The sequence below is a fragment of the Pteronotus mesoamericanus genome, unplaced genomic scaffold (assembly GCF_021234165.1).
Source record: "Pteronotus mesoamericanus isolate MK-2021 breed Mesoamerican mustached bat unplaced genomic scaffold, CSHL_Meso_final scaffold_118, whole genome shotgun sequence".
NCBI lineage: Eukaryota > Metazoa > Chordata > Mammalia > Chiroptera > Mormoopidae > Pteronotus > Pteronotus mesoamericanus.
Genome location: NW_026555301.1, coordinates 8,601,504 through 8,614,275, shown reverse-complemented (window position 1 = coordinate 8,614,275; position 12,772 = coordinate 8,601,504). Strand labels below are relative to the sequence as shown.

The following is a 12,772-nucleotide window of genomic DNA, read 5'->3' as shown; positions in this document are numbered from 1 at the left end:
CTATGTGTCTGTTCTTATGCCAGTACCAGACTGTTTTGATCACAGTGTCCTTACAGGATAGATAGATATCATGTATTATAATCCCTCTGACTTTGTTGTTTTTTCTCAGGATTGCTGAGGCTCTTCTGGGTCTTTTTTGGTTCCATATAAATTTTTGGAATATTTGTTTTAGATCTGTGAAATATGCCACAGGTATCTTAATAGGAATTGCGCTGAATCTGTAGATTGCTTTGTGTAGCACAGACATTTTAATGATGTTAATTTTTCTAATCCATGATCACAGTATATTCTTTCACTTATTTGCATCTTCTTCAATTTCTTTCCTCAGTGTCATATAGTTTTCCAAATACAGGTCTTTTACTTCCTTGGTTAAATTTATTCCTGGACACCTCTATTTTTGCAGCAGTAAATGGGACTGTTTTCTTAATTTCTTTTTCTGATAGTTCATTATTGGTGTAAAAAAATGCCATCAATTTCTGAGTATTGATTTTGTATTCTGCTACTTTGCCAAATTCATTTATTAGGTCTAGTGTTTTTTTGGTGGATCCTACAGGGTTTTCTATGGACAGTATCATGTTGTTTGTGAATAATCACAGTTTTACTTCCTCCTTTCCAATTTGGATGTCTTTTTATCTCTTCTTATCTGATTGCTGTGGCTAGAACTTCCTATACTATGTTGAATAAGAGTAATGAAAGTGGACATCCCTATCTTGTTCCTAATCTTAAAGGAAACGCTTTTAGTTTTTGACCATTGAGTATGATATTGGCTCCAGACTTTTCATATATGGCATTTATTACATTAAGGTATGATCCTTCTATTTCCACTCTGTTGAGAGTTCTTATCATAAATGGGTGCTGAACTTTATCAAATGCTTTTCCTGATGGCAACACTATTGATAAAATACTATTTTTAAGTCATTATCAAGATTCCTAAAGCAATAGGGAGATTGCTGAATTTCAGTTATTTAGTTGTATGTTCTCAACTAATTTTAAAAAGACGATTTTCTGAAGTAACAGTTATGTCCCCTGTATGCAAGCATGACAAGCAATCAACTGAAATGCAAAGCTATACTTTGATGTTATTATGGCTTTTGAAACTAATATTTTTAAGTCATCACAACCTTCTCAGGTTATTATTATTATCTTCATTCTACAGTTGAATAAAGAAAGGCTCCAGCAGGCTGATTAACTTGCTCAGAGACATGTGGTTGCTAAATTTTCTAGCTAGTGTATAAATACAGGTCCACTTGGCTCCATGCTCTCTGTTCTCTACCAAGACCTGCATTCTTAAAATTATTTTCTAGGTGGCCTCTTTCCCTTCTTTTAAAAAGATTTATACAAGGGATCATTAATTATGCTCCAGACATATACAAACTAGGATAGAAACACCATTTCCGTCCAGGTTAATAAATGTACACAGGTTTACGAGGTTTTGGTGTGCACTTGCTATATTGAGTGAAGAGGAAAAGAGGTAAGGAACAAAGGAAACACAAACAAACCAGATTAAAATATTCTGATTCCATGGTCATTAGAAACAACTCCGTTAACAGAGGAAGATAATTAAAATGTACGTAACAGTAGGGTGGATTTATTGTAAAATAGTATTGAAATGACAATTTAATCATGGAGGTTATCAGCACTATAAAGTAAACTAGAAGGGCAAGTAATCCATACCAGGAACAATTCGGTGTTATATTTAGCCACTATTCTAGGAAGTATTTGTCCAGATTTTGCACCATATTTCAGGTTGTTCTGAATTAAAACACCCTAAAATAGCCTTGTATTAAACAAATGTTAAGTATTTTCCTGTGACTTAAATGTAATCTACAGTTGGGAGTCATTATTCTGAGAATAAATGCTTAGTGTAAAATTGAACCACTTTAGGAGCCAAGATCTAGAGATAACACCCAACAGGAGAATAATTCATTCTGTGAACTCCAATCAAAATCAAAAGGAATGTATCAAATTACATACTGGATTTAAAGGAGGTCTTGATCTGATGAAGTCCAGAATGATTTCATGAGCACTTTTTTTTAACCGAGGAGGAATATCACCATTCACCTGAAAAAAAGACAAAAAGTAGAAGATTCATCCGATTATAGCAGTGATTTTCAACCTGTGTACTGCAAGAACCTTTAAAACACACAACACCTGACTATTTAGTCTGGGACACTCATCTCTTTTCCCTCAGATTGTCAAATAAAAAAACGACAACAGCCAAAACAACAATGGCCATCCAGTGTACATGCCTTGTCTTAAATCATAAATATATGTCATGTGATAGAGTTGCACCTTATTGGTCACATTGTATAGTAAGGTTGCATCTGACTGGTTAATTCCTGGTACCAGACATCCTTTATATAAGTATAAGCACCTGTTTTGTTTTTTTTTTAATCCTCACTGGAGCACATACTTATTAGTTTTAGAGAGAGATGAAAAAAAGGAAAGCAAGAGGGAGAGAAACATAGGTGTGAGAGAGAAACATCAACTGGTTGCCTGTCACATGTGCCCTGACCAAGGTCTGAACCCGCAACTTAGGTATGTGCTCTGACTGGGAATTGAACTTGCGACCTTTTGGTTTTTGAAAGGATGCTGCAACGAACTGAGCCATACTAGCCAGAGCTAGGCACCTGATTTTTTAAAAAGTCACTTTGGACCAAAAGGGGGTGATTACTATTTTTTGTAAATCAATTAAAATTATATCTATTTTTTTATCAGATTGGCAAAAATATATTTTTTGGTGTGCTATAGAATTTTAGTAAATAGTTTATTTGTGCCATGAGATGAAAAAGGTTGAAAATCACTGGATTATCATTATAAATTTCTGGGTATAGCTGCTATCTCAACATGTCATGAAATTACTGAAGTTATCTGTCCTATAGTTATGTAACCTGTCTATGCTGACAACGCATTTCAAATCATTAAAATGGAAAGTAAATGGCTGTGTGATTTAAAACAAAAACAACTTTTGTAGAATTGAAGAAAATCCAGGTTCACTTCAGTTCTATCATTTTGGAAAATTATCTATAAGATACATCCCTTCCAACAAAAAGTTTCTAAAATTATAAGTGTGAATGGAATACTATGCTTATTAATTATTTTATAATTTAAAATATCTTTTATCTCTTATTTTTATCCTTGTACAAAACCTAGGTAATAGGAAGGACTGATGATTTGATTCATATTCTGTAGCTAAAACTCAGGCTAAGAGCAAAAAGGGTATCCACTACATTCACAGAGCTAGTAAGTGCAAGAATTTTTGTAGAGTTCAGGTCAGTCTCTCATTCCTGTTCTTATGCCCTCTTTTTTGGAAGTAGTGTATTACCAAAAAAAAGTTTAAAAAGAAACTTAAGAAAACCCCAGAATCCCACAAAAATATAACAATCTAAACATTCCTTCTGACCACTCAAAAGGCACAGTTGTGACTATTTGTCATATTTATTTTCCAATCTCATATAAAAAACTCCATAACACTTTTTCCCTCTACTTTTGGTGAACTACTCTTTGATTACTTCATCATATTCTAATAATTTTATACATTTTATTGGAGAAAACAATAATTTTGTTATTCCTCTAGCATCAATGTTTGATTTTTTTATTTTAACAGGTTAGACATATTCTTTATGCTTCACAATTTGTTACTGAAAATGTCATGTAAAATTTTAGAATTCTTAAAAAATTTGATTAAATATTTTTCAAGTATTTTCTTATCTGCATTTTAAGATTTCTTGTATACTTGCCAATCTTAAATACTATTTAATTGCTCACAGTCCATAATCAGTTGGTCATTAATTATGAGTTTTGATTTTTTGGTCAATGTCACTATTTTGTGTCAACTAGGAAATAAAATAAAAAAAATGAAAAAACCTGAGCTGCTGCTCCCAGGCTCCATCCCCTCCCCAAATGAGGTTACCCTTTTTGATTTCAGGGTGTTTAATCAACCTGGACATCTACTGCCCTCTTTTTCCCTGTGTTCCTCCTTCTGGCCTCAAATGAGGACAGGATGGCCCTCTGGCAAGATTCATGTATAAAAGCTGCTTGAGCCCAGTCAAGCCTGTGACTGCTAGGACTTGGTTTAAGGAGGGCATGCAACCAGCAGCAGAGCTGTAGGCCTATGTGGCACCACCCGTACCTGTGGATTTTATGTTACATAAGATATTTTTTAAAAATCTTACTGTATGAAACAATTTAATCAGACTTTTCCATTACTTTCTATTCTACTCCTGAACAGGACAGTATATATCTTTCTAGCTATTTTTCATATGCTTTTACTTTAATGTTCTTTCCATCAAAACAGATAGCTTGAGAGAATGGACTAAATAAGGCCATGGTTCTAAGTTCCAGTCCCCAAACAAGAGCATTAACTTCAGTTTCCTCATTAGTCAGAAACTGTATCTTGGATCCCAATTACAAAATGTGCACCAATGCTCATGAGGGTGATAGCATGACAATATGGATGTGAGTCAGTGCAAGTTGTGACTAGTAGGAGGAAAAAAACTGTGCAAATACCATTCTACTGCTGGATTGGTGAAGTTACATACTTTCTTCATACAAATACAGAACACAACCTGAAACAAACTCTCTGAGCTGCAATGATAAATGATTTCTACAAGAATACAAACAAGGGTCACTGGTTTGATTCCTAGTCAGGGCACATGTCTGGGTTGTTGGCCAGGTCCCCAGTAGAGGGGTATGCAAGAGGCAACCACATATTGATGTTTCTTTCCCTCTCTTCCTCCCTTCCCCTCTCTCTAAAAATAAATAAATAAAATCTTAAAAAAAAAGATTACAAACAGTAGACCCAGAAGTAAATCAGATCAGTTGTAGAACTTGATCTTACTTTTGAGACACATACCTTAAACAAATAACTTTGAAATAAGAGATGTTAAGTTTCTACATCTTTGTTCTTAAAGGTGAGTTATTTGTTATAATTAATGCGTTTTACTCAGACATTTTAGAAAAGTCAACTGAAATGCTTTACATATCTATAACTCAATATTCTGAATAATATCTATATGGCCAAGCCATTCAATTTCCACTATCAGCACCACAAATATACAGAAAAACGTGGATTACTATAGTATAGTAACGTAGTTTAAACCAGAGGATTAAATTTAAAACATCTCAACAAACTACTTCATGTACGGATATACCATGTGTAAAAATCCTTTGCATTTGTACTTTACAAAAATATTTGCTATTAAAACAATTAGGAAGCAGCATTATATTAATGACAGCATTTAAAAAAATACTCAGTTTTTGAATGATTTAAATGATTAAATGTGAGTAGCTGAGTTTCCATTCTCATTTATCATAAACACACACACACACACACACACACACACACACACACACACACACACCCCCACCCCCCCCCAAATAAACTAATAAAAATCTTAGCCTGTTAGTCTAAAACTTAAAAACTTCCCCAAATGACATGGATTAACACTAGAACCTCCAGATGCCCAGTCCCCTGCACAGAGGCTCCATATATATTTACTCAAGTGAACTGTACAGGATTAGCTACAGACAGAAAATGGAAAATAACAATGGCTACTACGAAGCAGAAACACGTATCCATTTTTCTTCACTTCCTACCCACAGCCCCCAAATTGAAAACATATTATTTATATGTAAACATACCAAGCTGAAGTGATGAGCAGATGCATCACTGATAATCACAAAACATTTAGAAAACCACCTATTATTTTGAAACTCTCAGAGCCCTCTCTGAACAAAAGGTTTAAATAACTTGATCCTTGAAAAAGCAACATATATTTTTTCTATTTTTGTCTTAAGCAGATCCACTAATGATGACATAAGTCCACAACCAAAAATGTACAAAGCCAATGTATAGTCTAGTGATTAATACTAGGCACCTAAACAAAATTTCCACCTAGCTTTATTCTGATAAAACTAACAAACAAAAATTGTATATATTTAAGGTACATTCCCAAGAAATTTCAAGTACTTTATACAGTGTTATTAACTATAGTCACCATGCTATTCATTAGATCCCCAGAACTTACTCATCTTATAACTGCAAGTTTGTATTCTTTGACCAATATCTCCCCATTTCTCCACCTCACGGTGATGTCATACAGTATTTGTTTTTCTGAGTCTGGCTTATTTTACCTAGCATAATGTGCTCCTGATATACCTATGTTGTCGCACGTAAAAAAACTCACATGTAAGTGAACCAGCATAATTCAAATCCATGTCATCGAAGGGCCAAAGGTACACCTTGAAGTGGAATTGCTGGATCATATAATATTTCTATTTTTTAATTTCTTTTTTTAGGAGCCTCCATACTGTTTTCCATTGTAGCTATACTAATTTACATGCCACCAACAGTGTACAAGGGTTCCTTTTTTTTCACACCTTAGCAACACTTGTTTTCTCTCATCTTTTTGTAGATATCCTAACAAGTGTGAGCTGATGGTTCACTGTGGTTCTGATTTGCAGATCCCTGATGACTAGTGATGTTGAGTGTCTTTTACTTATGCTTATTGGCTATTTGTACGTCTTGAGGTCGTTTGTCCATTTTTAAATTGTTTTTGTTTGTTTGCTACTGAGTTCTATGAGTTTATTATATATTTTGGATATTAATCTCTTATCAGGTATAAGGTTTGCCTGATAATCAAATTTCAAAAAGGTTTCTTTTAATTAAAAGAAAAAACAAGTATCTCTAACATTGATGCAAACTGCCCTATATACACAGAGCAGTTACAAATCAGGAAGTCTAAAAACAAAAAAAAGAAGAAAAAAAATGAAAAAGAAAAATGCACATAGAAGATATAAAACTACTGCAACTAGGAAAAACTGCATAATGCTTACTATGTTCCAAACACTTGTTATGAATTTTTATCTTGGAACTTGAAAAAATATCTCATTTGAAGAACACAAGAACCTTATAGTGTAGGTACTATTACTACATTCCAAAAATGAGAGGTCTAAGGCACAGAGAAGTTAAGTAACATGACCGAAGTGTCATTGAGTTAATGGCAGAACTAAGATTTAAACATAGTTACCTAATTTCCAAAGTAAATGCTCTTAAGCGTCACACATATTGCCTAAAACACATTAAAAAAGATGTTCTATCTTATTCATAAAGAAATGCAAAATTAAATGAGATCACATGTAGAATTGGTAGATAAAAATTTGCTAGTATAAGGGATTTTCAAGATGGCTGCAGAGTAGGTAAAAGCTACACTCACTCCTCCTAGCACCAAATAGGATTTACAGCTAATGTATAGAGCAATCAACTTGAATGACCAATTGAGGATCAGATGAACAGGAGTATAATATCCAAGGATTTATATAAGAAACTACAGAGACTGGTAAGAAGGGCAGAGATGCAGAGAGGGCTGGGCTCTGCACCCATGTGGGTGGCTGAGAAGCCAGGGGGATATCTCAGTTGCAAAAGTCCCCCCTGAGGGGCATGGGATCTCAACCCTATGCAGGGACCCCCAACCTGGAGCTGGGAAATGAAGCCCACAAAGCACGTGGCAGTGAAAATCAGCAGGGACTCTGTCCATTGGGAAGAGGAGGGAGTCTGTTAGACTCCTGGTTGCTTTTCTAAAGGGCCAACACATAGGTGCTTGCTCTTTGGCACTCACCCGGGGCTCTGGTAGAAGAAAGGCGACTCAAGGCATACAGAAGTCATAAAGAGAAAATCTGTGTGGTGTGGCACTGAACAGAGATCTTAAGGGTCAGCTACTGAGGGAGGTCCCAGTCCTGAATCAATATCCCACACCACCCTCAGGCACCATCTTCCCAGTCAGACACTTCTACTGTTACAGCATGAGCCTTGGGGTACACCCAGTCCTCCAAGTACTGGTGACACCATCCTGCCAAGCTTGAATCCAGCTGAAAGGTCTGTTGGTTGTATCAAACAAGGAGGCTTGGCCAGCACCACCCCCATCAGAAGACTGTTTTATTCTATCTTCCCAAGTCCTGCCATTGCCAAGGCCCCACCTTGCTAAGGTTAGTTTCTAGGGGGAAGAAAGGGCCTACTAAGAGTTGAAACCTTTGGAGCATGTCTCTCTTAGACACTCCTGTCCTGACAGTGCAGCAGTGGAGCAGAGAGGAGGCAAGCTGCTCAATCCCTTCCCATAGGTATGACCTGTGCCACCAACATGGAAGATTGTCTTGACCTGTTGCCCCAAGTCCTGATGGGCCCACCCTGCTGAGCTTGCTCCTGCAGTGAGGAGAGCTGGCTGCACTAATTATAACCTAAAGTGGTGGTACATTCCTACTGGGGAAGCTGAACTTGGGACACTCTAGCAGAGACTGAGTTATACAGCCCTGCTGTAGGGCCATATTCTCCCAGTGAATGCTCGACCACACTACCCCCAAGTAGGGGGCCTACTAGCCCCAATGTCCCAACTTGGTTGCCCCTCCCTACTGAGCTTATGCTATGTGGAAGGGGCAGTGGGGCAGAGCCAGCTTTGGTGAACTCTATATTCTTTCTTCAAAAGGCTCTGGGGGAAGTACAGACAACCTCAGGGAATGGTAAAGAAGCTGACAGGTGGACACCAGCCTCAGAGAGCCTTGGACCTTTTATTGATCTGCCCCTAGATCAAAGCTGCAGGAAGCCAACCCTTGTACACAGCGTGGTCCCTCCCATGCATACTCAGGTCCAGTAGACAGAGTCACAGTCAGTGAGTGTGGTAGCTCCGGAGAGGTAGCCAGGGCCAGTTACACACAATATCTGATACCAACATGTACCGGAACCCCACCCAGGTGGGCCCAGAACCAAAGCAACAGGTGGTGGGCTTCAACCCTTACCAGAGCTTGACCCAACTAACTACACAAACAGCAAAGCCAAAGGACCCTGGCAGGTACTAGACAATGCCAGAAATCTCCACCTTGGGGGCCAGCCCCTGAACAACAACTTACTTATAATCAGGGAGTGAGGTCTATCCAGCCTAAACCTTTAGGTTTAGTCAGCCAGCCTAAAGGTTTACTCCACCCTAGAACAGATCAACAGCATTCAAGACTCAATGACAACAGTAGGGGGCACACAAGAAACATTTCTGGAGCACCCAGATCAGGTGATCTAGAACACTGCACCACTAAGATCCACAAGACATCAACATCAGAAAGTCCTCAAAGCAAGCTTGGGAGTCATAGAAGATCTGCCTAATATACAGAGCCAAAAACAAAAGGTAGAAAAAATGGGGAGACAAAGAAATATGGCTATGGCCCAAATAAAAGAACAAGAGAAATCCCCAGAAAAAGAATTAAATGAAATGGAAACAAATGAGAGGTAGCATAATAAGGATGCTCATGGACTTTAGAAAAAGAATGGATGATCACAGCAAGAAATTAAACACAGAGATAAGAACATCAAAAAGCATTAAAAAGGACATAACCATATAAAAGAGCCAGTCAGAAATGAAGAATAAAGTATCTAAAATGAAGAATACACTAAAAGGAATCAACAGCAGTTTAGATGAAATAGAAGACAGAATCAATGATTTAGAGGACAACATAACAGTAAGCACCCAAGCAGAGCAAGGGACCTCTGGGACAACATTAAGCATAACAACGTTCACATCATAAGGGTACCAGAAGGAGAAGAGAGTGAGCAAGGGATTGAGAAACTTTTTGACAAAATAATGGCTGAAAACTTCCTTAACCTGATGAAGAAAAAAGTCACACAAGTTTAGGAAGCACAAACAGTCCCTATCAAGATGAATCCAAAAAAGCTGACACAAAGACACATCACAATTAAAATGCCAAAGGTTAAACACAAAGAGAGAATTGTAAAAGCAGCAAGAGAAAGACAATTAGTTACCTACATGGAGATCCCATGAGACTGTGAACACACTTCTCAACAGAAACACTTTATGCCAGAAGGGACTGTCATGAAATATTCAAAGTGATGAAAAGGACCTACAATCAAGACTACTCTATCTAGCAGGGCTATCATTTAAAACTAAAGGCAAAATAAAGAGCTTCCCAGACCAAAAATAGTTAAAGGAGTTCATTACCACCAAACCAGTACGGCAAGAAATGTTAAGGGCCTTTTTTTTTTTTTAAGAAGAAAGGAGGAAAGAAATAAAGAGGAACATAAATAAGTATCTATCAATAATAACCTTAAATATAAACAGATTAAATGCTCCCATCAAAAGACATAGGGTGGCTGAATGGATAAGAAAACATGACGCATATATATGGTGTCTACAAGAGACCCGACTGAGAACAAAAAATTCACACAAACTAAATGTGAAAGGATAGAAAAATATTCCATGCAAGAGGAAATGAAAAAAAAAAAGCTGAGGAAACAATATTTATATCAGACAAAATAAACTTCAAAACAAGGACCATAACAAGAGACAAAGAGGAACATTACATACTATTAAAGGGATCAATTCAGCAAAAAGATATAACCTTTGTGAACATATATACATCTAGCACAGCACCACCTAAATATAAAAAGAAAATTTTGGTGGATTAAGGGAAAGGTCAACAGCAATACAGCCAAAGTTGGCAACATTAACACCACACTGACACCAGTGGACAGATCTTCCAGACAGAAAATGAACAAGAAAATAGCGGCCTTAAACGACACTCTAGATCAGATGGATTTAACTGATATCTTCAGAGCATGTCATCCCAAACCAGCAGAATATATAGTCTTTTCAAGTGCACATGAAACATTCTCAGACAGACCATATGTTAGGACATAAAACAGGTCTCAGTAAATTTAAATAGACAGAATTCATATCAAGCACTGTCTCTGACCACAATGGTATGAAACTAGAAATTAATTACAATAAAAAACACAAAAAGAATCAGTAACATGGAGGCTACATAACATGTTATTAAACAATGAATGAGTTAACAATGAGATCAAGGAAGAAACCATAAGGTACCTGGAGACAAATGAAAATGAACACACAACAACCCAAAATCTATGGGACACGGTAAAAGCAGTCCTGAGAGGGAAATTCATAACATTACAAACCTGCCTCAAGAAGTAAGAAAAATATCAAATAAGAACTCTAAACCTATACCTAAATATACAAAAAAAAAAAAAAAAAAAAATCAAAGGCCAGAATAAGTAAAAGGAAGGAAATAATAAAGATTAGAGCAGAAATAAATGACATAGAGACTTAAAAAAAATACAAAAAACACAATGAAACCAAGAGCTGGTTCTTTGAAAAGATAAACAAGATGGACAAACCTCTAAGCAGACTCATAGAAAGAGACAGAAGGAGGGAGGGAGAAAAGGGGGAGGGAGGGGAGAGAGAGAGGCCTAAATAAATAAATATAAATAAAAGAAAAGTAACAATGGACACCACAGAAATACAAAGGATTTTAAGAAAATATCATGAACTTATATGCCCAAAGTTGGACACCCTGGGTGAAAGAATAAATTTCTATGAACATATAATCTTCCAAAACAGCACCCTAGGAAGAGCTGAAATTGTGAATAAGCCAGTTACAACTTATGACATTGAAACAATAATTTAAAAACACCCAGCAAACGAAAGTCTGGACTGGATGGTTTCACAGGTCAATTTTACCAAACATTAAAAGATCTAACCTCTATCCTTCTCAAACTAATCCAAAAATTCAAGAAGAGTGAAGACTTCCAAGCTCTTTTTACAAAGCCAGGATTATTCTAATTCTAAAGCCAAATAAAGACACTACAAAAAAAAAATTATAGGCTAATATCCCTGATGAAAATTCAAGAGGCTGGAAGACTTCCAAGCTCTTTTTACAAAGCCAGGATTAACCTAATTCTAAAGCCAGATAAAGACACTACAAAAAAAAATAATTATATATATATATATAGGCCAATATCCCTGATGAACATAAATGCTAAAACTCTCAACAAAATATCGGCAAACCAGATCCAGTAAAACCTTAAAAAGATCATATACAATAATCAAGTGGGATTTATTCCAGGGATGCAAATTTGGTACAATATTCACAAATCAGTATACATGATACATCACATATACTACTGAAGGATAGATATCACGTGATTATATCAATAGATACAGAAAAAGCATTTGATAAAATCTGGCACCCATTTAAAATAAAGAACTCTCAGCAAACTGGAAATAGAGAAATTATACCTCAATATAATGAAGGGTATATATGACAAACCCACAGCCAACATCATTCTCAATAGGCAAAAACTAAAAGCATTTCCCCTAAGATCAGGAGCTGTCCACTTTCACCACTCTTATTCAACATAGTACTGGAAGTTCTGGCCACAACAATCAGAAAAGGCGAAATAAAAGGCATCCAAAGTAGAAAGAAAGAAAACTGTTATTATTCTCAGATGATATGATACTGGATATATAAAACTCTACAGAAAACTACTAGAATTGATAAATGAATACAATAAAGTAGCAGGACCCAAAATTAATATTCAGAATTCAGTGGCATTTTTGTACACCAATAATAAACTATCAGAAAGAGAATTAAGAAAATAATCCCATTTACTATTGCAACAACAACAAAAATATATAGAAATAAATTTAACCACTGAGGTAAATCACCTGCATTCCAAAAATTATAGGCTACTGAAGAAGGAAATTGAGGAAGATACAAAAAGTTTAAGTATATACTATGTTCATTAAAATATCCATACTACCCGAAGTAATCTATAGATTCAATGCAATTCACATTAAAATACCAACGGCATATCTTACAGATCTAGAAAAAAAATACAAAAAATTTATATGGAACCACAAAGACCCTGAATAGTCTCAGACACTTTAAGAAAGAAGTACAAAGTTGGAGGTAT

At 36.1% G+C, this 12,772-nt stretch overlaps 1 protein-coding gene across 3 annotated transcripts in view; it reads right to left on the bottom strand.

Annotated features, from left to right (window-relative positions):
• The window catches only part of SPIRE1 (spire type actin nucleation factor 1), a 317,606-nt gene that overhangs the window by 71,259 nt on the left and 233,575 nt on the right, over positions 1-12,772 (bottom strand). For all 3 annotated transcript variants that reach the window (XM_054587329.1, XM_054587328.1, XM_054587330.1), the window contains exon 7: positions 1,975-2,061. In XM_054587329.1, coding sequence (XP_054443304.1) covers positions 1,975-2,061 — 87 coding nt within the window. The remainder of the gene's footprint in view (positions 1-1,974; positions 2,062-12,772) is intronic.